General features: G+C 34.6%; 1 protein-coding gene across 1 annotated transcript in view; it reads left to right on the forward strand.

Annotated features, from left to right (window-relative positions):
• Positions 1-26616, forward strand: part of PKHD1L1 (PKHD1 like 1) — a 162034-nt gene that overhangs the window by 64133 nt on the left and 71285 nt on the right. The window contains exons 26-45 of the mRNA XM_033203683.1: positions 114-236; positions 707-812; positions 3861-3971; positions 5942-6106; positions 7082-7203; positions 8870-9002; positions 9490-9685; positions 11304-11446; positions 11870-11974; positions 12601-12789; positions 13549-13719; positions 14279-14505; positions 15272-16256; positions 18717-18965; positions 20255-20404; positions 21891-22065; positions 23051-23207; positions 23645-23801; positions 25086-25165; positions 25636-25765. Coding sequence (XP_033059574.1) covers positions 114-236; positions 707-812; positions 3861-3971; positions 5942-6106; positions 7082-7203; positions 8870-9002; positions 9490-9685; positions 11304-11446; positions 11870-11974; positions 12601-12789; positions 13549-13719; positions 14279-14505; positions 15272-16256; positions 18717-18965; positions 20255-20404; positions 21891-22065; positions 23051-23207; positions 23645-23801; positions 25086-25165; positions 25636-25765 — 3874 coding nt within the window. The remainder of the gene's footprint in view (positions 1-113; positions 237-706; positions 813-3860; positions 3972-5941; positions 6107-7081; positions 7204-8869; positions 9003-9489; positions 9686-11303; positions 11447-11869; positions 11975-12600; positions 12790-13548; positions 13720-14278; positions 14506-15271; positions 16257-18716; positions 18966-20254; positions 20405-21890; positions 22066-23050; positions 23208-23644; positions 23802-25085; positions 25166-25635; positions 25766-26616) is intronic.

Genomic DNA, 26616 nt, shown 5'->3' on the forward strand with positions numbered 1-26616 from the left:
TTACATCCTTTGACTTTTATTCACCTTTGCCCTATGCTGAAATTAAAAATGAAAAACTAGTGTGGTCATATTTGTTACAACCTTTCTAATAAAATAATTGTGTGTAAAAATAGATTAATGATTCCAACATTATTGGAGAAAAGGCTAATATGACAGTCACAAGGATAAAGGAAGGTGGCTTATTCAGACGACACATACTTGGAGACCTACTTCGTACACCCAGTCAACAGCCACAGGTATTTTTGAAACTTTTCTCATGACGCGTGATGTAATTTTACCAGTATAACTAGTTTATAATATGTTACAGACCTGGTAAAACAGGGGGATCGACTTCTGTATTTCATGGGAACATTTGTGTTTACATTGATCAACTTGATAACATTATTTTATGGCTTTTGGGAAAATTATCTTCCTTATGATAAAATAGTAGATTTTTTAGCTCTACTATGCCAGAATTTGAAAATAGAGTCTTTCATTCAATCTTTACAGCAGTGTTGTAAAGATGAAGAAATTAAAGTGTAAAGAGATTAGGTGACTTTCACAAGGGCAAGATTGAATGAAATATCAAAGTAGAAAAAATGTAAACTAATTTTAGTAAACAAACAAGCAAATCAACAAAATTCCAACGCTTTTGTTAAAAACCTATTCATATGCTACTGCTGCCTCTTTGCCTCTGTTCTCTAGCTTCTTGTTTCTTTATTTGAAGGTTGAAGTCTATGTCAATGGAATTCCAGCTAAATGTTCAGGTGACTGTGAATTTACATGGAATTCTGACATTACTCCCCTAGTCTTGGCAACAAGCCCTTCTCAAGGTAAGTTCCTGATTTTTAACCTATACTAGGGTGTGAAAGATAACCAGCAAAATGTAAACTCTGATAATGACTTTTAAAACTGTGTTTATACTAGTGTCACTGTTATACTGTGAGCTAAAGCAAGCAAACAGTTCTACATTGTGAAAATAAAAATCCTATCAGAGAAAAAAGCTATGGAAAGGGCACTAATTATGTATTTTTGAAAAAAACTATTTCTTTTGAAGCTGAAATCTTGCCTTTGAAGTAGAGGATTTACTAATCTTAAACTTCTCTAGTTTCACCAGTTAGACTCAGTCTTTAAAATTTCACTTGGACACTGAGGCACTTTTGTTCAACTGTACCAGCTAGGGTATAAAGTGGAGTCTTTTATTCTATGAGACCTCTTCTTCTAGGAGAGTTAGTATTAAAAGGCTAGTAACAAGACATCTGCTGTTTCATGAAAGAATGTGATCGTGTCCTAGATTTGAGAATAAGAAATTTAAAAATTATTGCCAGGAACTCAATCTAAGGAACACATTATACCATTTCTTCATAATATGTTATTGCCTCAAAAATGTGATTATGCTTTGTGTCTGAGCAACTAAGGACTGAAATAAAACAGCAGGAATAAGGATAGTAAGGGATGGCTTTTTTTCAATCAGAACAATAAACTCAGATGCTATAGTTACATATTTAATCCTGATGGATAGTAGGAAAACTCACCAACTAATTTTATAGTGGTACCTCCTAAAAATTATTAAAAATTTAAAAATATTGCATTTTTATGTTGAAAGAATATATTTTTCAGACTTTTTAAAATAGTGATGATACTAACTTTGGGATAATTCAGGTTACATGGGGTTAAAACTCCCAAGAATAAGGATTTAATGAACTTTAATTTGGTTATAGTCCTTTGGTATCCTTATGTTTATATCCACTCTTGCATTTTACAATGAATTCCCACTTTATTTTTTTTTTGAAATTGAGTCTTGCTCTGTCACCAGGCTGGGGTGCAGTGGTGCGATCTTGCCTCACTGCAACCTCCACCTTCTGGTTTCAAGCAATTCTCCTGCTCAGCCTCCCTAATAACTGGGACTACAGGTGCCCACTACCATGCTTGGATAGTTTTTGTATTTTTAGTAGAGACAGTGTTTTACCACGTTGGCCAGGATGGTTGAATTCCCACTTTTACATGCACTTACTGAAAAACAATTTCTTACCCAATATAGGAATCTGAATTGCCTTTTGCCACATTTGGATCATTTTTAAAATTGTGAAAATATAAGCATAAAGAAAACTACAAAAATATACATACTCTTCACTGAAAATTAACAACTGTTAAAATTGTGTCATATTTACTTCCAATCAACAATTTAAGAAAGAAATATTATAGGAACAACTAAATTTCTCTTTAAGCACCATCCCTAGACCTAGTCCCCTACATAACTCTCGAGGGGGAATCACAGTGATTAATTACTGTATGTGTATTCTTCCATGACACTTTAAATACCTTTTGTATATAGCACACACACATATATGGTCATTTTACCAGTTTTGTAAGCTTGCAAACAAAGTATTACAATGTAAATATTATTTTGCATATTTCTTTTGTCATTTAGAATTCATTTTGAGATATATTTATGTGGTTTTATGTACACCTAATGCATCATGTTAAAGTATTTCATGAGTGCACCAACTTACCTTGTTCCTCTATTGATGGACATTTAGATTGTTTACAAGTTTTCACTTTTACCAATAAGACTATACTGAACTTTCTTGTACAAACCTAGTTAGAGCTACTTTAGGATATATACCAAGACATGGTATTATTGGATAACAACTGGTTGGATGAGTATTCAGTTTACTAGATGACCAAATTACTCTTCCAAGTGGCTATACTACCAGCAAATATAATAGCAACATATCCCCTATATCCTTGCCAATATTGGAAGTGATCGACTTCCTAATTTTAACTATTCCAATGGGTAAAAGTTATCACTTTTAAAACGTTTCTTCTGTTCCTTTATTAGTAATGCACATGACCATCTTCTCATATGTTTCTTGGACATTCAGATTATTTTTTCTGCAAAGTGTTTAGCATCGTTTTTCCCTTTTTTATTGAATTCTCTTTTAAAATTTACTTGTAACCATTTACTATATTTTATGTTTACCAATCCTTTGCACATGGCTTCTCTCAGTATATTGCCTGTGCTTTGGTTTAGTTCTTGTTTATGAAAACATTTAAGTCACTTATTTATTCTAGTTTATTTATTTATTCCATTATGGTCAATCCCATGGCTTCATGTATCATATTTAAGAAATCCGTCTCTACCTCAAGGTCATCAAGATATTTGATTATATTTACTTCTAAAAATTTGCATTTATTTTTTGTTCTTAGCTATTTTTTAAATCTATGTAGAATCTATATTGTGCATGGTGTTACATAAGTAGGGTGATCATGTATGTATTATATATATGATTTGTTAAAGATAGATATGTAATATCTATCTATCTAATCTATCTATAATTTGTTGATCAAACCTGTACACTTTTAAGAGGGAATGGAAAAATCTTAAGTTTAAGACGCTGGAACACAGGTGTAAACCAGAACTGTCCCAGGCATTTTGGGATGTATATCACCCTAAACAGAGGAATCTTATTTTCTTTTCAAATGGGAAGTGTCCATACCACTAATTGTGTGATTTATCCTTTCCTCGTAAATTTGCAATGGCAAGTCTGTCATATACTAAGTTACCATATAGAGATGTCTACTTAATTTCTTTATTATGAGAATCATTTGTTTCTTTATCTTATGCCATATTTTCGGTCAGATAATTCTTTCCACTAGTCTCTGTCAACACACAGATTCAAAATATGAACATACGTGGAATAATTCAATGGAAATAATGGAAATAAAATACCATTGACAAATAAATGTGGATTTTTCTCCCCGCTTGCCTATTAGGCTTACTGTTTATATCTTTTGAAGACAGACTTATTTTTATCTGAGAAATGTCTGATTTCATAATAACAGATATTAATATTGTTATTTAAATTGATCATTTTTAGGGTCCTATGAAGAAGGCACAATTCTAACCATAGTGGGTTCTGGATTTTCTCCTAGTTCAGCTGTATCAGTCTCAGTTGGGCCAGTAGGTTGTTCTCTTCTTTCTGTGGATGGTAGGTCCTTATAAAAACTGTTAAGTCTAATTGTTCTTATCTAAGATAAAGTGGAATCAAAGAGCAGTATCACAATTATTTGATCATGTACAATTATCATGATCCATTATTACAATTATCATGATCCCTATGGGTTATGAAATTGGTAACTTGATCTATATAATGCCTTATCTTTTAAATCTTTAATTATGACCACAGACTATTTCACTGTTGTACACTGTCTTTATCCTGTAACAGTTTAATTTTATCCTTTTTTCCCCTTCATTTGGAGGTTACAGGAAATCTTTTTTGCATCAGTGTGTCTCTGGGATGCAAAAATGTATGAAATGCTTCTCTAGTGTTCCATAGTCCTGTCTGCCCACGTTTTGACAATGCCATACAGCAAGAGGACGTGGCCATCAGTGGGACTTCCAGTCCCACCGAACCTCTCTCCATTAATGTAGAATTTAAAGATCATTCACTTTTTTTACCTCTTGAAATAGTGAAGGCAATAGTTATTTATTTCTCTAAAAGTTGTCTTTCATAATTCTAGGAGATTTTTCTTAACGTAAATCAATTGAAATTACATAAGTAAATTCATTTACCAAATCCTTTCTGTTGTTTTTAATTTAGATCTTTTATGCATCGTTAAGCTCTAATAGTCAATACTGCACCTATATTATTGGTGTTCTAAAGAAAAAGAAAATGTGGCACATATACCATGGAACACTATGCAGCATAAAAAAGGACGAGTTCATGCCCTTTGCAAGAACATGGATGAAGCTGGAAACCATCATTCTCAGTAAACTAACAGAAGAACAGAAAATGAAACACTGCATGTTCTCACTTATAAGTGAGAGTTGAACAATGAGAACACATGGACACAAGGAGGGGAACATTACACACCAGGGCCTGTTGAGGGCTAGGGGGCTAGGGGAGGGATAGCATTAGGAGAAATGCCTAATGTAGGTGACAGGTTGATGGGTGCAGCAAAACCTCATGACACGTGGATACCTATGTAACAAAATTGCATGTTCTGCGTATGTATCCCAGAACTTAAAGTATAATTTTTAAAAAGAGAGAAAAAAATTACTCTTCCCAACTCATGAAATCCTTAATATAAAATTCTCCTATCACCAGTGATAGAAATTATGTTTTCATACATATGTCTCTGCTGAGGAATTAAATGGTCACTTTTCAAAAAAAAAAAAAAAAGTAAAAAAAAGTTTTCATTTTTTTGGTTTTGTTTCTGGTGTTTTTTTTCTTTGTTTGTTTTTGTTTTGTTTTGTTTTGAGATGGACTCTCACTCTGTTGCCTAGGCTGCAGTAGTGTCATGATCTCGACTCACTGCAACCTCCGACTCCCGGATTCAGGTGATTCTCCTGCCTCAGCCTCCCAAGCAGCTGAGATTACAGGTGTCTGCTACCATACCCGGCTATTTTTTGTATTTTTAGTAGAGATGGGGGTTTCGCCATGTTGGCCAAGCTGGTCTCGAACTCCTGACCTCACATGATCCACCCGCCTCAGCCTTCTAAAGTGCTGGCATTACAGTCGTGAGCCCCCGCGCCTGCCCTTCATTTAGTTTTTGATCATCTTTCCTGATAAAACCTGGCATTTTGCACAATTTTGGACATAATATATCTGACCAAAAATTTTAGAATTATTAAAATAAATGAGCTTAATAAACTAGCTTTTAAAAAAATTATGACAGTAGCCTGTTTTGGGTACAGTAGCATCAGAAGTAGATTGTTTACTTTGCTTTCATTCTTGGTTTACCTATTTTCTAGAAGTGTTTGATTCATAGCCTCAGGTAGTTTGTAAGGATCATTCCTCATAAGATTCCCCCACCCATTAATACATGATTCGTTTTCTTTGGATACGCTTCTTGAGATCTAAAAATGAAGGCCAATATTAATATTTGCAAGCATAACTTTTATCTCATAAAACCATTTGATTTACTATTTTCTTCATCTTTTTCTTTTTTTCACAAGAAAAAGAGATCAAGTGCCAGATTCTGAATGGAAGTGCTGGACATGCCCCAGTTGCTGTGTCCATAGCTGATGTTGGACTAGCACAGAATGTAGGGGGTGAACAGTTCTACTTTGTTTATCAGAGTCAGATCTCACATATCTGGCCTGATTCTGGAAGCATAGCAGGTAATGGTTAATGGTTTAAACAGAGAGAAAATTGCATGCATTTCCATCAGGTCAATGTGCTCTTTCTAGTACAGGGTGAAGGGAGAGGAGCCCAAAGCTTCCTCCTATAGAACAAAGGAGAGTCTCCTTTGAGAAGGCCCAGTGATTAAATGGCTGACTAATTCTTTTGTTTCTTACAAAGCGCAAGTCGAGGTCCTGCTTATACTTACATCTTAGGTTATTGAATTAATATCATCAATTATTACATGTTTCTGTAACAAGCACATCAATTATGTCAAGATAAGATTTATTAGTTATTATTCTGCTTACCAGCTGCTTCATTTGTAACCACAGTCTCAATGGAGCTCCTTGACCCAGAAGAAGTTCTGGGAACAAACTGGGGAAAGGAGGGCTAACACAGAGGATGGAAAGAACATAACACATTTTTCCTGTCCTGCTTCATTTCCTTTGTGCGTTTGTTGGTTTTTTTACCAGGCGTAGTTTACGGTTTTGTGCTTTGGTTTTGATCCTTTTGGTATGCTTTTATTTTACATTATTTCATTGCTTATTTTTAAAGTTTAGTTTTCCTTTTACTTAGAAGTATTAAAATTTGAGATTTGGTGAGAGTCTCAATTCACTCTCCTCTTCCACCCACAGAATGGTTGAGTGAATAGAAGCAGCATACATTTTTGTAGGATGAAGGCACTGTGAAAAATAGCAGATGCTGCTGCCAATGCCCCAAAGCAAATGTCTGTTGCAAATCTATGTTATTTCATTAAATCACTTAGCCTAGCTCCTTTATGGTTCCCAGCATCAGCACCCAGGCTCAGGTGTGTGGTGGTGATTGTACTCATGTCAAGTCCGGTCCTTGATCTATTGGCCAGTCCATCTCTTGGATAATTAGACAATTCTCTAATGAGTTAGCTGTTATTAGCATTTCTTTTTGTTATAGTTGAACTGGTTTTGTTGTTGTTTTTGTTTGCTTTTCTTATGAAGGTGGTACTCTACTGACTTTATCTGGATTTGGCTTTAATGAAAATTCAAAGGTATTAGTTGGAAATGCAACCTGCAATATGATTGAAGGGGATTTGAATAGGATAACCTGCAGGACACCAAAAGTAAGACCTCTGATTTCAGTCATTTTTTCCTAAGTCTGAAATCTTATAAATTAGGAGACATCTCAGTTTGGGGAGTGGAGTGGTGAAACGAGTGGTCTATTTACGTAGGAACTGCAGGGTTTCTATTATGCTCCTTAAAACTTCTTTCTTCCACATCTTTCCACTAAGATTCAAAAACAAAATATTATATCCACATTCAAGACACTTAAAATCATGAAGAAAAGAGACACATAAGCTAATATTAAACAATGTATTTCATTTTAATTAATAGAAGTAGTAACAAAGGAAACATAAAACACAGTGGAGAGAGGTTGTCAGAAACAGTTTCACGGAAAAGTTGATGTCCCATCAGAATTTGAGGATGAATGAGAGTTTACCACGTAAATTTAAGGATGAAAAAAATTAGTAGTCTAAAGATTTCAGGAAAGTAAATCTAGAAATTAATAGTTTTCAAAAAATAATACTTTTTTTTTTTTTTGAGACAGAGTCTCGCTTTGTCACCAGGCTGTAGTGCAATGGCACGATCTCGGCTCACTGCAACCTCCGCCTGCCGGGTTAGAGCGATTCTCCTGCCTCAGCCTCCCCAGTAGCTGGGACTACAGGCACGCACCACCACGCCCAGCTAATTTTTGTATTTTTAGTAGAGATGGGGTTTCACCATATTGGCCAGGATGGTCTCGATCTCTTGACTTCATGATCCACCCCCTCCTCAGCCTCCCAAAGTGCTGGGATTACAGGTGTGAGCCACTGCTCCCAGCCAGGAATACATTTTTAAATGTGTTAAAGTTTTAGTTTAAATGTATTACATTTTCAGTTTCATAAAAAAATTGAAGTTCTCTGTGGAATATTGTATCTTAGAATCAATCATTGTTCTTTATTTTTAAAGCATAGTTTTTAAATTTAAACTAAGACTCTGGTTTCCTTATTACATATCAAAACGTAATGAATACTGTCACTGACTTTTTAAAAAAATGTAGCAGAACAAATGGGGGTATTTTGTATTTGCAATCTGCAGGAAAAATAAATTTGTTTTTTGAACTAAATGATGGAGATGAGAATTGAGGGGATATGATAAACTAAAACTTACTTTGTTTACAATATGTCAGTCAGTTAAACACTCAGTGTGGATTAAATAAATACTAGATGTGAAAAAATGTTTTTCCTAATTGGGAATTGCATAGATGCGATATCTGCAAAAGCATCAAATAGTTTTCTTAGGGGGTCCAAGTGCTTAGTCTTGGACTCTGGAACAAAGTCTTCAAAAGATACAGTGATGTGATTTGTCAGAGAAGAGAAATAAGAACTATAGCTGTCTATTTTAAAAAGCAAAAAGTCAAACTTTCGTATTTAATGCTTTATCAGACAATCACTTCTCCAGAACATCTCAACAATATTGTGGAGCCATCAGAAATCCAATAATATAGATGCATTTGAATGGATCATAAAACCCATAAAACTACTACGTCATATAACTTTATTTTGAGAACTCAAGCATGTAACCTATATTTGACACCACAGCCTTCTAAATATATGAAAACTGACTCTGATCATGGCTTTGAAATAAAACATCTTCAGAAGTTTATTTTGAATAATCTATTTCTTTTCAACCCTTGTATTTCTGTATCTCAACAACTAATATTTTCTAATTTTTTTCCTCTTATTTTAGAAAACTGAGGGTATAGTTGATATTTCAGTTACTACCAATGGATTTCAAGTCACAGCAAGGGATGCTTTTAGTTACAATTGTTTACAGACACCAATTATAACGGATTTTACTCCAAAAGTACGAACAATACTAGGTAAGAAATTCTTCAATAAGATCAGTCATATCTTATTGTCATATGTATAAAAATATGTATGCACGTATGCCTGTATACGTATTGTCATATGTATAAAAAAATTTCTAGAAAGGCTTTTGAAGCATAGTTTCTTCTGCAGTTTTGCTTCTTAAAATGAAACCAGTTATAGTTTTATGTATGTGTATGTTTTACCATAGATTAATCTATTTATTATTTTATATTGAACATATGCAATAAGGAGAAAAATAGTAATATTTTTAAAAAAAGGACTTTGTCATCTTTTTTCCTTTTGAGCAATTGAATGTACATTTCATCTCTTTGTGGCTGCTACCAACTCTTTCGTTGTTTTTCCTTTTGCCTCTCTAAGTGCTAGGATTTCCTAAATCCAGTGAAAGATGAGAGATGAATTGATTTATTTAATATGCAAATTTCACACTGGATAACAAGTTGAACTTTTTGCATTATTTTTTAAATTTTAAAATACTAGGAGAAGTTAATTTAACAATTAAGGGCTATAATTTTGGCAATGAACTCACACAAAATATGGCGGTGTATGTTGGAGGAAAAACCTGCCAGATTCTTCACTGGAACTTCACAGATATTAGATGCCTTTTGCCCAAGTTGTCTCCTGGAAAACAAGATATCTATGTAGAAGTCAGAAACTGGGGTTTTGCATCAATAAGGTATGATAATGAACACAAACTTGATGGAGTTGTGGAACACATGGGGCTAGAGGAACTGGGATAGGAAAATAAGTAGGCATTAACCTTTAAGTGTTAATTGCTCTCTTTACCTTTCTACATCTTCTTTTGCAAAATATGCTGAGAATATCTCATAGAACTGCAATATGACACCTAGTTTTGAGACCAATACCATTCAGATCAGGTTGTAAAAGTCTCTGTACAACTAGCCTCATGTATATGTCCCATGACTTTGATTCATTTAGGAAATGCGTATCAAGTAGCTTCTAGGGGCTCAGTGCTGCTGGCTGGATTTACACTGGATTAGAGGGGCATCTCCCCTGCATTAATGGTGCTCACAATTTTCTTGGAGAGAGAGATTTCAAACAGAGGATTACACTGAGAGTTTAATTGTAAATGTGAAAAATACTATGCGTTAGAGGTACTAGGTGCAGTAAAAGTCTATAATAGAGAGAGCTGACTTATCCTGAGCATCAGGGAAAGGTTCTCTGAAAAGGTGACAATTAAACCAAGGAATGGGTAGGTGGTGGCCATTTGAAGGAGAGGATGCAGAGAGTCTTTCTCCAACTCAATTTTCTGTAAGGACTTAGTATTTCTTTTTCCCTGAGACTATTTGTTAACTGCTAAAATTTTAGTTCTAGTGTGAGGAAGTTATTGGTTTAGAATACTTAGAAAAGGAAGATACTGAAATTTTATGGATACAAAAGGCCAATAAAGCTAATGTCAGAGTAGGAGATGACTGCAGCAAAATCTTGCAAGAAGTAAATGAAGATGAGCAACACTAAACATAAACCTCAGCACTACATCCATCTCCTCTTGGTTTCACAGGGCAGAGCTTACATGGGTTCTGTATTGGCTTGTGCTTTAGCTTGATGATATAATGGGTTAAATTGACACCACACAAAATTGTGTATTCAGATTCAAGAAATACCACGGTTATGCTATGGAAGTTAAAAGTTAACACAGTGACTCACGTGAATTTTTCTGCCTCTCTTAAGTTACGAGGGAAGTTGGAATGTGGAAGTCAAATATGTCATATCAGAAAAGCATTTACATTTTGAAGGCCTCCTAGCAGACGCATTGTCTGTAACCAAGCAAAATAAATTAAAAACTCTCTCCCTGAAGTAGTGGGAAGGGAGACCCTGACAAGTTTTCAACAAACATGGAATAATAACTTCAAATTAATTTTATAAAACTTTGGTTACTCAAATGTGTGAGATTTAATTACTATTTTTAAAGCAGAGCTACCTTTTTGTTTTACTCTAATGAAAATATAAAATATTTTTAAAAATCTAGTGTATTTCTTGTGACCTCAGTTCTCATAAGCATATTTTTCCATAATATTGTAGGATCTTCCATCTCAAATTCTTCTGCCATTAGAATTTTCAGAAATGTAATTTTCATAGATGGGGAAAATACTGAATATACCATCCAACCAAATCAAGATTATGATAATTGCCAGATTGTCTATCTTGAAAAACGAATGTATAATTAGATATCCAATTATTTCCTCTTTCTAAAGAAATCATATCCTAGCAAGGGTTTAGTGAGATAAACCAGAAGAAAGCTCATTGAAAAATGTATCCATTTTTTTTCTCAGAGACAAATTAAATTCTTCAATACAGTATGTTTTGGAAGTGACCAGCATGTTTCCACAAAGAGGCTCCTTGTTTGGTGGAACTGAAATCACCATAAGGGGTTTTGGATTCAGCACAATACCAGCTGACAATACCGTACTGTTAGGTAAGAGCTTCTTTCATAGGAAGGTGATTATCATTTTTCTCAGCTTAAAGGATATACTATAGGTGCTGAGTTACTATATGAATATTCTAAATCACAGTTTTATTTTTCTAGTAGTATAAAAAAAGGTTAAGTGTATTTGGTTAAAGTGATACAGAGAAACTGAATAACTACTTTTGATTTCAATAAATAATTACTGTGTATTTAATGTGTATGCAACGTATAGAGTGGAGGAGTTGTTCTGCAGATAATGAGTGCTCACACATGATTACTATCAGAAAAGAAGTACCGAAGATCCTACTATATAAGGCAGAGGTTTTTTAGGGTCTTGGCTGTCGATGAATTATACTTCATCTCTATAATTCACAAAAAAAATTTGATAAAATGTTTGCTTTTTAAAAATATCCAGTAATTTATTCTTTCTAGGGTCCATCCCTTGCAATATTACATCATCATCAGAAAATGTCATAAAATGTATTCTTCATTCAACTGGGAATCTATTTAGGATTACCAACAATGGGAAAGATTCAGGTATCAGCCATTTATATACTATGAAAAAATGGAAGCACTTAAACCTGAAATTCATTTGATTTTTATTTATTTTGTATTTCAAATTATTGAGAGACTGAGTACTGTTATTTCTTTTATAATTTGTCAGCAGTAACTGCTTGACATAGAGGGTCATATATAGAGTGAATTAGTGGTAGACTTGAATCTAGAAGGCCATACTTTACAATTTCCAACTTCAGGAATTGCCATTTGGTTTTGCTGTAGTACAGAAATTCCTAAATTGTAGTTTATTATCAGTCATGGGTTTCCAAATGAATATTCCAAATAAAACTGATCATAGCTTTAAAAATATTCTCTGTAAGCTTTCTAAGCAAATTATTTATTGACTTCTAATTTTTTTTTTTCAAATTGTCTGTTGATCATCACTTTTGGGGTTTTGTAACTTAATTTTTCCTTATCTTCTTTTTACCTTGCTTTCCAGTATTTCTATTTGTTTTTGTTAAGTGCTTAAATTATGTAAGTAATTAAGTTTTAGTGTTGATTAAAATGTTTTCATTACTGACTGTACATAAATTGCAATGTTGTCAAAGATAATTATTAAGAAATTCTCTTTTTCTTTTAAAATATGACTCAATTCTTGCTCCCAGTACATGGATTAGGTTATGCCTGGTCACCATCAGTCCTAAATGTGTCTGTGGGGGACACAGTGGCATGGCATTGGCAAACACATCCATTTCTTAGAGGGATAGGATATAGGGTTTTTTCTGTCTCCAGTCCTGGAAGTGTAATTTATGATGGCAAAGGATTCACAAATGGAAGACAAAAATCTACATCAGGTATGTTTCTGCTTATTGGGTTTCACATGATGCCACTTTTTCCTAGATCTAATAAAATGACATTTTTTGGTAGATTTAATACAGTATTTTTACATAAGTAATATACACAAATGCATAAGGTAAGTTAGTTGGCATTTTATTTGCTGTAGTAAAAATGTTAGCAATAAGGGTAAGCAAGTTATTTTATACATACTCAAGTGAGTTCTGATATTAGAAATATTTTATATTGATTCTGTGATAATCAACCAATGGAAAAACATATTGTAAAAGCAAAATGCAATAAAATAGGAATACATGTTTAAATCAAACCAATCTGGTAGCAAGTGATGAACTTTGACTGACTGAAATCAATTTAAAATCAGTGTTTCTTATAGGACAGCTCAGTGTAAAATGTGCCTTTTAGATTGCCTGTTTTGTTTTGTACATGTAAGATTTTGAACTTTTAACTCATGAAAAAAAGTTCTTTCATTTCATGTTGAATTTTTCTTTAAATTTTGGTATGTTATGCCAGACTTGCCATGGTTTTCTAGAAAATCAATGCTGGATCTTGTTTTCATGGAATGTAATTTCGTTACACAAGATAGCTTTTAATAGTCAGCGAGTTTTCTTACTACATTCTGTTGACATTTCATACACTTGAAAAATAAAAAACTGTCATCTGCATGTGCATTTAAATGATCATTTCAAGTCATTTTCAGTCTCTTTTCAAAGATGCATTAATTGCTTATATTTATTATGTACAATCTCATTTTATGGCAGGTTCATTTTCTTACCAATTTACTTCACCTGGAATCCATTATTATAGCAGCGGATATATTGATGAGGCTCACTCCATTTTTCTCCAAGGAGTCATTAATGTTTTACCAGCTGAAACCAGGCACATTCCCCTGCACCTGTTTGTGGGTAGCTCTGAAGCCACATATGCTCATGGTAAGATGGTTAAAGATGGAAACTCTGTTACACAGGTGACCCAGGGTGTGTGTGTGATATTTCTGGAGCAGGTAGCAGATGACTGGGTCTCACTGTGCTTCTATCTTACTAGCCATGTGACCTTGAATGGGTTTGGGCTTCTCTGAGGCTGGAATTTATCCTCTAGAATAAGGATTGTGTTAATGTCTTCCCACCAGTCTCTCCCCCAGAATCCTTGTGTGCCTCAAGTGAGATGTAATGTAAAAAAGTTCTGACACTATGTATGTGCCTGGACATATATTAAAATGTAAGATGATGTTATTATTTTCCCCATGGGGTCTGGCCTTGGACAAACTGAAAAATAAATCAATTTTATATTCAGTTTTCTCTCTTTACTGTGACATCTTTGATCAGGTCTTTAATACTTTTGTACCACCTAAGACCCATTTGTCATTTTGTTTTTCAAAAAAGATTTACCGGAATTTAAACCATCATCATCAAAATAAAAAGTAACACAGTTCAAAAACAGTTATCATTCTAGAATGTTATTCATGACTTACAGGCAGTTCTTTTTCTAAAGGAGAACCTGAGAACTGGCACTTGGGAAGCTCTGTGGCAGGCTGCTTAGCAACAGAACCCCTGTGCGGCCTGGACAATACCAGGGTTAAAGATTCAAAAAGACTGCTATTTGAGGTTTCAAGTTGTTTTTCACCATCTATAAGCAACATTACTCCATCCACTGGAACAGTAAATGAACTAATAACAATTATTGGACATGGCTTTAGTAATCTCCCTTGTGCTAATAAGGTAAGAATATAAATACCTCCTTTATACTTCTATTACATGTTCCCAATGAAAGTATTTTGATGATAACCTTGTTATGTAATTTTTACCAGCTTTATTGAGATTTATCACATACCATACAATTCACCCATTTAAAGTGTACAATTCATAAATTTTTAGCATAGGCACAGAGTTGACATTCGTCACACAATCAATTTTAGAACATTTTCATTACCAAATAGAACAAACAAACAAACAAACCCTAAATCCCTTAGATATCACACCTAACCCCTCCATCGATCCCAACCCAGGGCAATCTCTAATCTACTTTCTGTCTTTATAGATTTGGCTGTTCTGGACATTTCTTGTAAATAGAATCATACAACATGTGGTTCATTGTGACCAAGTTTATTTATTTTTCACTCAGCATAATGTTTTCAAGATTCACCCAAGTTGTACCATGTATCAGTACTTCAGTTCTTTTTTTGACCTAGTAATATTCTATTGTATGTTAAACAACCTTTTATTTATCCATTCATCAGTTGATAGACATTTGGGTTGTTTTCACCTTTTGATTATTATGAATAATGTAGCAATGCACATTTATGTACAAATCATAATTTAATCCAAGAGATGCCTTAATCAGCCCCTCCCCAATTAAATTTATCAATAAAAGATATTTATTTGCACATGATTAGCTTTTTAAATTTATAGTTGTTGCTAATACAACATTTGTTTATTCTGGAGATATGTATTGACTTGTTTTATTTTGCATTCATTTCACTTACAGGTTACAATTGGTAGCTACCCCTGTGTCGTAGAAGAAAGTAGTGAGGATTCAATTACATGTCATATTGACCCTCAAAACTCAATGGATGTTGGTGTCAGGGAAATTGTCACTTTGACTGTCTACAACTTGGGCACTGCTATCAATACGCTGTCCAATGAATTTGATAGGCGATTTGTGCTTTTGCCAAACATTGACCTGGTGTTGCCAAATGCAGGATCAACTACAGGAATGACAAGAGTGACCATAAAAGGCTCTGGATTTGCAGTTTCTTCTGCAGGTGTAAAAGTCCTTATGGGTCATTTCCCATGTAAAGTTCTATCAGTGGATTATACATCCATTGAATGTGAAACATCCCCTGCTGCCCAACAGCTTGTGAATGTAGATCTTCTAATACATGGAGTGCCTGCCCAGTGCCAGGGAAACTGCACCTTTTCATATTTAGAAAGCATCACTCCTTATATAACAGGAGTCTTCCCAAACTCTGTCATAGGGTCTGTAAAAGTTCTTATTGAAGGAGAAGGTTTGGGGACTGTTTTGGAGGACATTGCTGTTTTCATTGGAAATCAACAGTTCAGAGCCATAGAGGTTAATGAAAACAACATCACTGCTCTTGTGACTCCTCTCCCAGTTGGACATCATTCTCTTAGTGTTGTGATGGGAAGTAAAGGCTTGGCTCTGGGAAACCTGACTGTCAGCAGCCCCCCAGTAGCATCTCTATCACCAACTTCTGGAAGCATTGGTGGTGGAACTACATTGGTGATCACAGGAAATGGCTTCTATCCAGGCAACACTACAGTCACTATTGGGGATGACCCTTGTCAAATTATTTCCATCAACCCCAATGAAGTCAACTGCCTCACTCCCGCTGGGACCAATGGAATGGTCGGTGTCAAAATCTTTGTTAATACAATTGCTTATCCACCTTTGCTTTTTACATATGCCCTGGAGGATACCCCATTTCTCAGAGGAATTATCCCAAGCAGAGGTACTCCAATATCTGCCTTATTATCTTGATATTATTGTATCGATAATATTTATTAGTATAGAATTGGAATGATATTGGTAAATAACTATTAAAGTGTGTTTATAAATGATCCCACTTACACTTAATACATGGGATTCAAGTTCTGTGTAGTCTATATTATATGATTATTTTTCACACATTTAGGGGATAACAATTTTAGACAAATTTCAACTTCTATTGAGGAACAAAATTCCCATTAACTTGACCTAAAAATAAGTGAAGATAGACCAAAACTGCTAATTCATTTATATTATTGATGTTGATTTGAACTAGAAACTCCAGTTAAAATTCAAAAGTTGCAATCTTACTTACATTGAGAGTGTTTCAGAGTACCTTATTTCCATGAAACTACAAATGAGTATTAACTTATTAGCACACCAGAATTCTTTTTAAGGAGATAATTGGCACATTCAGTGGAGAAAATGTTATAAAATAAGATTTGCTTAATTACTTAGCATGACTCATTTTTCTAATTTAACAATAGGTTGATATATCATCTTGGTCCTTTGTCATTATGCTATGCTGTTTCTGATCATCCTTGAGCTATTAGAATGCTTATTATATATGCACTGAATTCTGGAGAGGAAGCTGTAGTGTAATAGTTGAGAGCTTGGCTCTCAAATGGCTCAAATTGTGGTTCCTTTAATTTCCAGCGATGAAATTTTGGACAAGTTTTTTTAAACATCAATTTATTTATGCAGGTACATACATTATAAAGTTAAAGAAGTTTATTCATATAATGTAACTTAGAATAGTACATTTAATGAAGAGCTCATTAAATGTTAGCCTTTTAGAAAAGTCTTTTTTAGGTTACATCACAAGAGAAATGTATCAGGTTTGGGTAAGTAGTATTTTCTGCCTTCAAGGAGTTTGCTGTCGAAATCTTCTTTAATATGTCAAATTTGCTCATTTTGAAAGACGTGAACAATAGCAATGGCATATTTCTTTCCCATGTGGTTGTAATCATTGCAAATAATGGCATATGTTTCTTATTTCCATGGACTGTGTCTCTTCCTGTCTCTGTCTTTGAATGATTTTTTTTTTTTTTTTCAAAACAATGCATTCAAAGGTATAGGAGACTTGCAGACATGTGAAAACTGAACTGTTTTTATTTGCTGAAGAGACAGGCAACACTGAGAACAACACTGTTGCATTTGAAAGGCAAAATGCCAAGCAAAATTAAATGTTAAGACCCATACAACTTTCTTTAGATTGTATCTTAAAACTATTTCGACCAGGCACGGTGGCTCATGCCTGTAAGCACTTTGGGAGGCCGAGGTGGGCAGATTGCCTGAGCTCAGGAGTTCGAGATCAGCCTGGGCAACATGGTGAAACCTCGTCTCTACTAAAATACAAAAAATTAGCTGCACGTGGCGGCATGTGCCTGGAGTCCCAGCTACTCTGGAGGCTGAGGCAGGAGAATCGCTTGAATCCGGGAAGCAGAAGTTGCAATGAGCTGAGATTGCACCACTGCACTCTAGCCTGGGCGACAGCAAGATTCCATCTCCAAAACAAACAAAGAAACAAACAAACAAAATTATTCCTAACGTGAAATATCTCTTTAGTATCTGTCATGTTTAAAATAATTATTTATATTTAAGCAATCCTCACTATGGTCAATTATATGGTAATTCTTTACTATTATCACTTGAATTAAAATCAAACTACTACTTGAAGGCGCTGCGTTTGTAAAAAGTTATGTTGACTAATTTTCATTTAAAATTTAGGTATGCGGATATTCATTTGAACAGCCTATGAAAAATTGCATATGTTTAATGCCCTTGATGTACATTTGTCAAAAGAGGGAAGCAAGAGAACAGCCAGAATCTAATTATTTGTTCTATGTGCACTCATTCAAGGCATTAACATCGATATTCACCTATAAATCTTTAAATTAATTCCTTTTTTCTGTATTTACTATCTTACACCCATTTACATATCATAATTTGTTTACCAAGTCATACCTATCAAAGACTTTTGAATTAAGAAAAATGTAGTCTCTCCTCAAAAGAGTTGCTACTGTCAGGAAGAAAGGTACCAAAAATAAAGATAGTAAGCCTCATCCTTAAAATATGCTCTAACCCACGCTGCTCAGACATTCATACTTCCTAACTCTAGACCTGCTCTTCTCTCCTCCTCTCTTCTCTATTAGAGTGAATTAGTAACTTACAACTCAATAGAATGGACAGAAAGACTGGAAAAATAATAAACATTGAGATAAATCATTTATAATTAATATACAGTAGAATGTAGTGTATATTGTCAAAATGTATTGTATGACACAGCATGTATTGTTAATATTTATATTAGTTTTAAAACACTGGGTATTCTTTTATTTATAAAAGTAAAGAGGTATATCTTTAAATGAGTGTGTATTAATAGTTAGATATATTTATATTGTGTGCTTTTTTTTTTTTTAAGGTCCACCAGGAACTGAAATTGAGATCACTGGATCCAACTTTGGCACTGAGATCTTGGAAATCTCAGTGATGATAAATAACATTCAATGTAATGTAACCATGGCCAATGATAGTGTGTTGCAGTGCATCGTGGGAGATCATGCTGGGGGCACATTTCCTGTTATGATGCATCATAAGACAAAAGGCTCAGCTGTGTCCACAGTTGTATTTGAGTACCCGCTTAATATTCAAAATATTAATCCAAGCCAAGGTAGTCATAAGTATGCAGGAAACTGCAGATATTTTGTTTCAGAAAACACTTATTTAGAAACCTTATTTAGAAAATAATATGTCCTTCAAACACATAAAATTTCTAGTTTTGTGTGTTCTTTTTTTTTCTGAGATGGAGTCTCACACTCAGTCTCCCAGGTTGGAGTGCAGTGGTGCGATCTTGGCTCACTGTAAGCTCAGCCTCCTGGATTCATGCCATTCTCCTCCCTCAGTCTCCTGAGTAGCTGGGACTGCAGGTGAAACACCACCACGCCCGGCTAATTTTTTTTTTTTTTTTTTTTTTTTTTTTTTAGTAGAGATGGGGTTTCACTGTGAAAATTTCCAGTTCTTTTTTTTTTTTTTTTGAGACGGAGTCTTGCTCTGTCGCCCGGGCTGGAGTGCAGTGGCCGGATCTCAGCTCACTGCAAGCTCCGCCTCCCGGTTTACGCCATTCTCCTGCCTCAGCCTCCGGAGTAGCTGGGACTACAGGCGCCCGCCACCTCGCCCAGCTAGTTTTTTTTTTTTTTGTATTTTTTAGTAGAGACGGGGTTTCACCGTGTTAGCCAGGATGGTCTCGATCTCCTGACCTCGTGATCCACCCGTCTCGGCCTCCCAAAGTGCTGGGATTTCAGGCTTGAGCCACCGCGCCAGGCCGAAAATTTCTAGTTCTTATAGCACAATACAAATATTTTTCTTTATGTTGCAAATAAATAAGCATGTTAAGTGTATAATTATTTATTTCAAAATACTAAACTTTAAAATATAATACCTTATATTTCTTAGTGATGTATGATTAATTTATTTAAAACTTAATCCTACTTAAAATGACAGTTATATGTGAAAATGTTTCTTAAATCATGTTTAGACATCACTGGTATGTAATTATTTCTACATAAATTAGTATCTTTTTTATTTAAAAAATTTTTTGGTTAAAAACTTAAGAAAGTATAAATAAACCAATCCACTTATAATTAAAATTGTAATTGCATAGTCTATGTTTTGCCTACTCTGAAATCCTTTGTGACATCTCTTTTAAGTAAAATTTTGGTTCCTAGAAATAGTTCAAATAAATTACCAGATATGACATTTACTCAGTGAGGATTTTAAAACACTACAATCAAAAGAGATTCAGTTGCATTCATAGAATAATGCACTATAATTTCAGTTCTAAGAAACTCTTCATTTAATGTAACTTACTTTTAACATTTAAAATAAAGGTAAAAAAATATGTACACAGAAGAGGTTTTATTTTAATTATCTTTGTTTTTCCTTTTTATTTGTCTTCACTAGGGAGTTTTGGTGGGGGTCAAACCATGACTGTGACAGGCACTGGATTTAATCCACAAAATTCAATTATATTAGTTTGTGGCTCAGAATGTGCAATTGACAGGCTTAGATCTGATTACACAACATTATTATGTGAAATTCCATCTAATAATGGTAAGTTGTCAGAAAAAATAATGGAAGTCTTTGAGAACTAGTTAATTTTATAAAGATCAGTTAATTTCTTTTTTCAAGTCACTGGGTGCCTTGGAGTAATTAAATCACTTTATTACTGTCCTGATTCTAAGCAAGTTCTTCAGGACATTTTCTAGATTTACATGTCCTTTGAGATTCACAAATTGCAGATGGAATTGTTTATAATAAATTGCAGTTTTCCAGTTTATGGTATAAACTGATGGTTCTTAGTCTATTGAGCATACCAGATGGAGAACACATTTTTAGTTCCCATTAGAATATTAGGCTTCCATTAAAGATAGGAGTTCCATTAATGGCTGTGAGTGTCAATGCCGGTGGTGCATTGCTAAACTCAAACCCTACCTGTGTCATTGAATAAGTTATTTAACCTCTCTATGCCTCAGTTTTTTCAACTACAAAGTGAGATGAATCACAGTAGTCTACTGGATTTTTGTCAGGTTTAATAAGTTAATGTACATAAAGTGGATGGAATGATGTCTAGAACCATATGTAATTTGCTATTATTCTCATGCTTACTTATTCATTTTTAGTTAATGGTTAAGAGCCTGGTCTCTGAGGAGTCCCTGAATCTCAATTTTGTTACTTACTGTGTAACCCTAACCAAGTAACTTAACTTCTCTCTGCTTCAGTTTCTCCACGTATGAAACGGAGATATTATTAACTCTAATTCAATGGATTGTTGTGAAGATTAAATATTTGGTAGTTTAGACAACAAATCTTAGTTATTACTTCACAAAATGTAAGAAGACATTTAAACAATGTGAATATTCTAGAAGAATAAAGGATATATTTTATGTGAACACATTTTTTAAAACATTAACAAAATTTTTGAAGCTTTTCTAAATGTTATTGCTTCTTTCTCTGACTTTCTTAACAAAGAATATTGAAAAATGCAATATTTTTATGACTGAGCTTATTTATCATTTTGACATCAGAGTTTGAATCCTGATTAAAAATATATATATATGTAGCAATGCTTCGAGACTTGTCAAGGTTTTAGGTTGTTTGTCTTAACACTGGCTCTGCATCTTCTCGTTATGTTTTTGCATCAGGTTTCTGTAGTCCTTGTCTCTGACCTTGCCTTCAGCTGTCACTCCTTGCTGTTATCAGTGTGTGTGTCTTTAAGCAGTTCTTCCCTCCTTCCTGTTCTAATTTACAAAGTTAGATTCTCTAGAATTGGAAAACTAAGCAGGCAGGTTTGTAGAATGTTCTACGCAAGTCTCCCTGGGAGGGTCCAAGGGCTTTTTCTTCTGTTGATAGTGAGCATGAACTTTGTAACGTTTTTAGCTATTGCTAGAGACCACTATTATTCACATGCAGACTATGTATATGGGAAAAGGAAGATGATTGTGTGAAAAGGAAGATGTTATTGAAAATGTTTGGAGGTTTTGGAAATGAATCAGGGCCTGATGGCAGAACTTCATTCAGTCTGATCCTCTTCTCATAGGCACAGGAGCTGAGCAAGCCTGTGAAGTGAGTGTGGTTAATGGGAAAGATTTGTCACAGTCCATGACTCCGTTTACATACGCAGTGTCACTGACTCCACTCATCACTGCAGTGTCTCCCAGGAGAGGCAGTACAGCAGGCGGCACCAGATTGACAGTCATGGGATCAGGATTCAGGTACTGTCTCCACACACACATGTATCATTGTGCATTTCCAGATTCGAGCCATTAGGCCTGCTTTCTCCTATGCCCGGACAGTGCGGAAATACAGTCATGTAATGTGTACCTATATGCTCGTAACTTATGCTTAAGGCAAAAATAGTACTAATTGCTAACATTTACTGAGTATTTATTTTGTGGCAATCACCTGCCTACCCACAGAGAAGTCCTGCCTTACTTCCTGAGATGTTTTAACCTCATTTTATGATTAGAAGACAGATTAAACAGGTTAGACAACTTACCTCCAATCCTAGTATGCAGCATCACAAATACAAATCCCCTTCTTGTTATGCTTTCCCCACCATCTTATCTCCAGCCATGATCTGCTTCATTGGGTCAAAGAAACATCTTTCCATACAGCAGGTCTATTCCACTGTAATTGGTCAAGTTTCTTTTTCTTAAGCATACTCATTATTTGGCTCAAGTTTGTGCACTGTGTTGTCATCATTATTCAGGTGGGGAAGGCTGAAGTCAAAATACCAGATCACATACACCACAGAAGCTCATTGTAACTCCTCAAGCAGTTGTGATTAACTTGCATTTTTACCTGGAGGTTAAGTTCTGAAGTCCACAAACATGATAAAAATGTCACATGGACAAGTGATCCTTGAAAATCTCTTTTAAAAGTACCTGTTAGGAGATCAACATAGAATCACTGAACAACAACAAAAATCACTGCTTTTTTTTCCCCAACACTGGAACACCGGCTATTTACAGTCCTATTTTCTGGACTCTTAACCTCTTTGTTTACTTTTTTTTCAATAAATATTTTGAAATCTTAGTATTGAAAAAAAGCATCAATCTGTACTTTGGTGGCTGATAGAATCAGGTTTCTTTTTTTTTTTTTTTTTTTGCAATAATACATAGGAATAAAAGGGTTTGACAGCATGATCTAGAAGTTTGAGAAAAACATACATGTTATGTGTTCCCTCTTTTTTTACAGTGAAAATGTAGAGGATGTTCATATCACTATAGCTGAAGCCAAATGTGATGTTGAGTATTCCAACAAGACACACATCATCTGCATGACAGATGCCCATACTCCCTCAGGGTGGGCTCCAGTTCGTGTCCACATCAGAGGTGTCGGCATGGCCAAACTGGTAATAGTGCTGTTGAGTATAGTAATCACAGCAGTGAAAAACTAGCATTATGGGAGGTGGGCTAATTGGTAATGGTTGTCTTACTTTAATATCTCCAAAAAAATAACTGAGCTGTGACTATAATAAATTTAAAGTAGCTTATGTTTTTTATTGCTTTTCCTAAAATTTTTATTATTTTAGATTTTTTATTTTTCTGAGTTGTGGGGTAATTAATAATAGATTTTTTAAACTTGATCATTATTGTGAAATAAACCAAGAGGCAATTATAACACATTTTAAGTAGGTTAGATTTAATAAAATGCTTATTGTTTGTATATATTATATATTTACTATGCAATATAAATATATTTATATTGTAATAAAAAGCTTTTTGAAAAATCAAATGAAAAACTCTGGTAAAATCCCTAAATTTTAAGGTCTCCTATGTTCTATTACAGGATAATGCTGACTTTCTTTATATTGATGCTTGGTCCTCCAATTTCTCATGGGGGGGACAATCTCCCCCAGAAGAAGGGTCTCTTGTTGTTATTACAAAAGGACAGACCATTCTGCTGGATCAAAGCACCCCTATTTTGAAAATGTTGCTTATTCAGGGTAAATTTCTGAATATCTGTTCATTAGACTCTGCCTGAGAAATATTTCTGTGAAACTGATTTAATCAAAGTCCACAATTAAGAACACCCATAGTTGCATCATATTTTTAATACACAGTGTAGTCCTGGGCTTTCTAAATTGAGTATTGCAATCCATTTGTGGTTATGATATTATTTCATGTGTTGCAGCCAGCATTTTAAAAATTAAATAGGATAGAAAGCATCAGAATGGATTGCATGTATATGAGTAAGTACCTTTTAAAAGTAAATGTTGTTTTATGAAACTTTTGGTTCAATAACAAAGTGGGGAGGTGTGAGCATGCCCGCCCACTTTCACTAGATCACAACAAAAAAGGCATTTTCCACTTTGAAAAACACTGATGTAGTGGGTCCCAAGAGTTAAAAAGTCATAGTGATTTGTTCAAGTCTATCCTAAATGATCCCCTTGACTCCCATTGGTAGATAGGTTGTGATTTTCACCTTTGCCTATGAACCTGTTTCAGTTGTTGCCTGGGGTTGTCTCTGCTGCTGTATTTTGTTTTTTACTGTAGAAAACTAAATAACCATGACTGTGGTAATTGCATGTAAAAGAATCATTAATTGGTAAGAGTAGACTGCTTGAGGATTTAGTGTAGAAACTTTGCCATAACAGCTGAGTCACCGGAAGACTCCTGCATTGTTATTGTACTATTTTTAACTTCAGGGAAAATAGAAAAGTTTCAGGTTTTTGAAGTTATTAAATATTGGACCTTTGAACAAATAAAATTTTACTACTTACAAATTTACATTAGTCTCATAAAAATGTGTCCCGGTATGATCTTTAATAATGCTAATCAGGCTATAGCTGTTGACAGTGCAAATTAATGGGTAAAAGTTCAGAGCTAATGTTGACATTATAACGGTTTTTATAAACATGCTTTTCTTTAAATGTTTTCATTCTTAATTTATATTTTGAGGTGCTGTGTTTGTAGAACTAATCTGCATAGCTGAGCTATTTAGTAGCATCTAAAATAAGCTACTTTCCCAATGTTCAAGGGAAAATAATCTTCCCTGGGATTTGATTTTCTGTAAACTCCCATGGTCTTGTCTGGAGTTTTTATGCTTTTATGTTGCCAAAGAACTGAAGTGAAGTTACATGCATAACAATAGCAGAACTTGAATGAGAAATTAAAGTTTAATTTAATGTATAATTTAATAATTATTCTGTTAAATTGTAATGAGTAATTTAATAGGTAACTTTTAAGACCTTTCCTTGTGATGTATTTTAAAATTCTATGATTCATAGGTGGAACTCTAATATTTGATGAAGCTGACATTGAACTCCAGGCAGAAAATATTCTAATTACAGATGGAGGCATTCTTCAGGTATTCAAAAGAACATAATACATGTTCATTTTTAACCTTTCTCCATTCATTTTTTAAAATACTATGTGTAAAATGGATAGTTAATTGTACCAACCTCTCCTAAGTTTATCTTTGTTTAGGTCTCTGTTTTTGGTATAAAATCCTTTATGTAGGGATAAAAGTTTCCCAGAATATTGTGTTTTTAATGGGAAGATAGTAGTATATTCCCATAGAGCAAAATTTAAAATAGAACAGGAAAGAATTAACTCTTAGATGTGGCTAAAGTCAATCAGTATACCTTTCAAAGGTCTGGCATAGTGTATTTGGCTCACTAGAAAATTAAAGTTTTATCTTTCCAAAGAAAGATATGAATAACTGAGCCATTAATTCTCAAAAGAGAAGAGAAGATAGAAAAGAACTACTTTTGTGTGATTAGAACTGTGGATTTGGGGTTTTAATTTTCTGAATAGCATTTGTGACATCTTTTGCAGATTGGGACAGAGACATCCCCATTCCAACACAAGGCTGTCATTACCTTGCATGGGCACCTGCGATCTCCTGAGCTCCCTGTCTATGGTGCCAAAACACTGGCTGTGCGGGAGGGAATCCTGGATCTGCACGGTACTGTGGCCAAGTGGCTAAGGGAGTTGGTAGAGAACTCCAGGACACCAAGGATAATTATCCTGTGATAATTATAATTTATCCTGTGGTAAAGTGAAAGTGTGTTAGGCTTCTCATGTCTTTAGATATCCCCTCTTTACCCCTTACTTCTTTCCCACATCCAAGCAAGGCTAGCCCAGACATCAAGACTCAGAACCAGGCCAAGCATGGTGGCTCATAACTATAATCCCAGCACTTGGGGAGGCCAAAGCAGGTGGATCACCTAAGGCCAGGAGTTCCATACCAGCCTGGCCAACATGGCAAAACCCTGTCTCTACTAAAAATACAAAATTTAACCAGGCATGGTGGTGCATACCTGTAAGTCCAGCTACTTAGGAGGCTGAAGCAGGAGAATCACTTGAACCCAGGAGGCCGTGGCTGCAGTGAGCCAAGATCACACCACTGCACTCCAGGCTGGGTGACAGAGTGAGACTCTGTCTCTGTCTCAACCAAGGTCACACTTGGGAAAGTCTTTCTGGGCCTTTTCTACATTCCTCCTCTTCCCCCTTTCCATAGGCCTCCAGGCTCTTCTCATTTCATTTTATAGTAACTGTAGTACCTGTCTGTGATTGCCTGTTTACTTTATTTATTTATCTATATAAAAAGACTAAGTCTAGAAGCAGAAGAATGTAATTTCTTATATTTGTATCTGCAAATGGGGTCTCTCTGAAATATAACAAGAGATTTATAGTTGTGGATTTCTATAATTATATCCTAGAGCACTGTCAGCAACCAAAAATGATTTTGATCATGTTTGAGGTACCAGGGCAACATACTATTTAAAGAAAGCATGGTGAGAATCTTTTTTATAT

The sequence above is a fragment of the Trachypithecus francoisi genome, unplaced genomic scaffold (genome assembly GCF_009764315.1).
Source record: "Trachypithecus francoisi isolate TF-2019V2 unplaced genomic scaffold, Tfra_2.0 Lachesis_group7, whole genome shotgun sequence".
NCBI classification, from domain to species: domain Eukaryota; kingdom Metazoa; phylum Chordata; class Mammalia; order Primates; family Cercopithecidae; genus Trachypithecus; species Trachypithecus francoisi.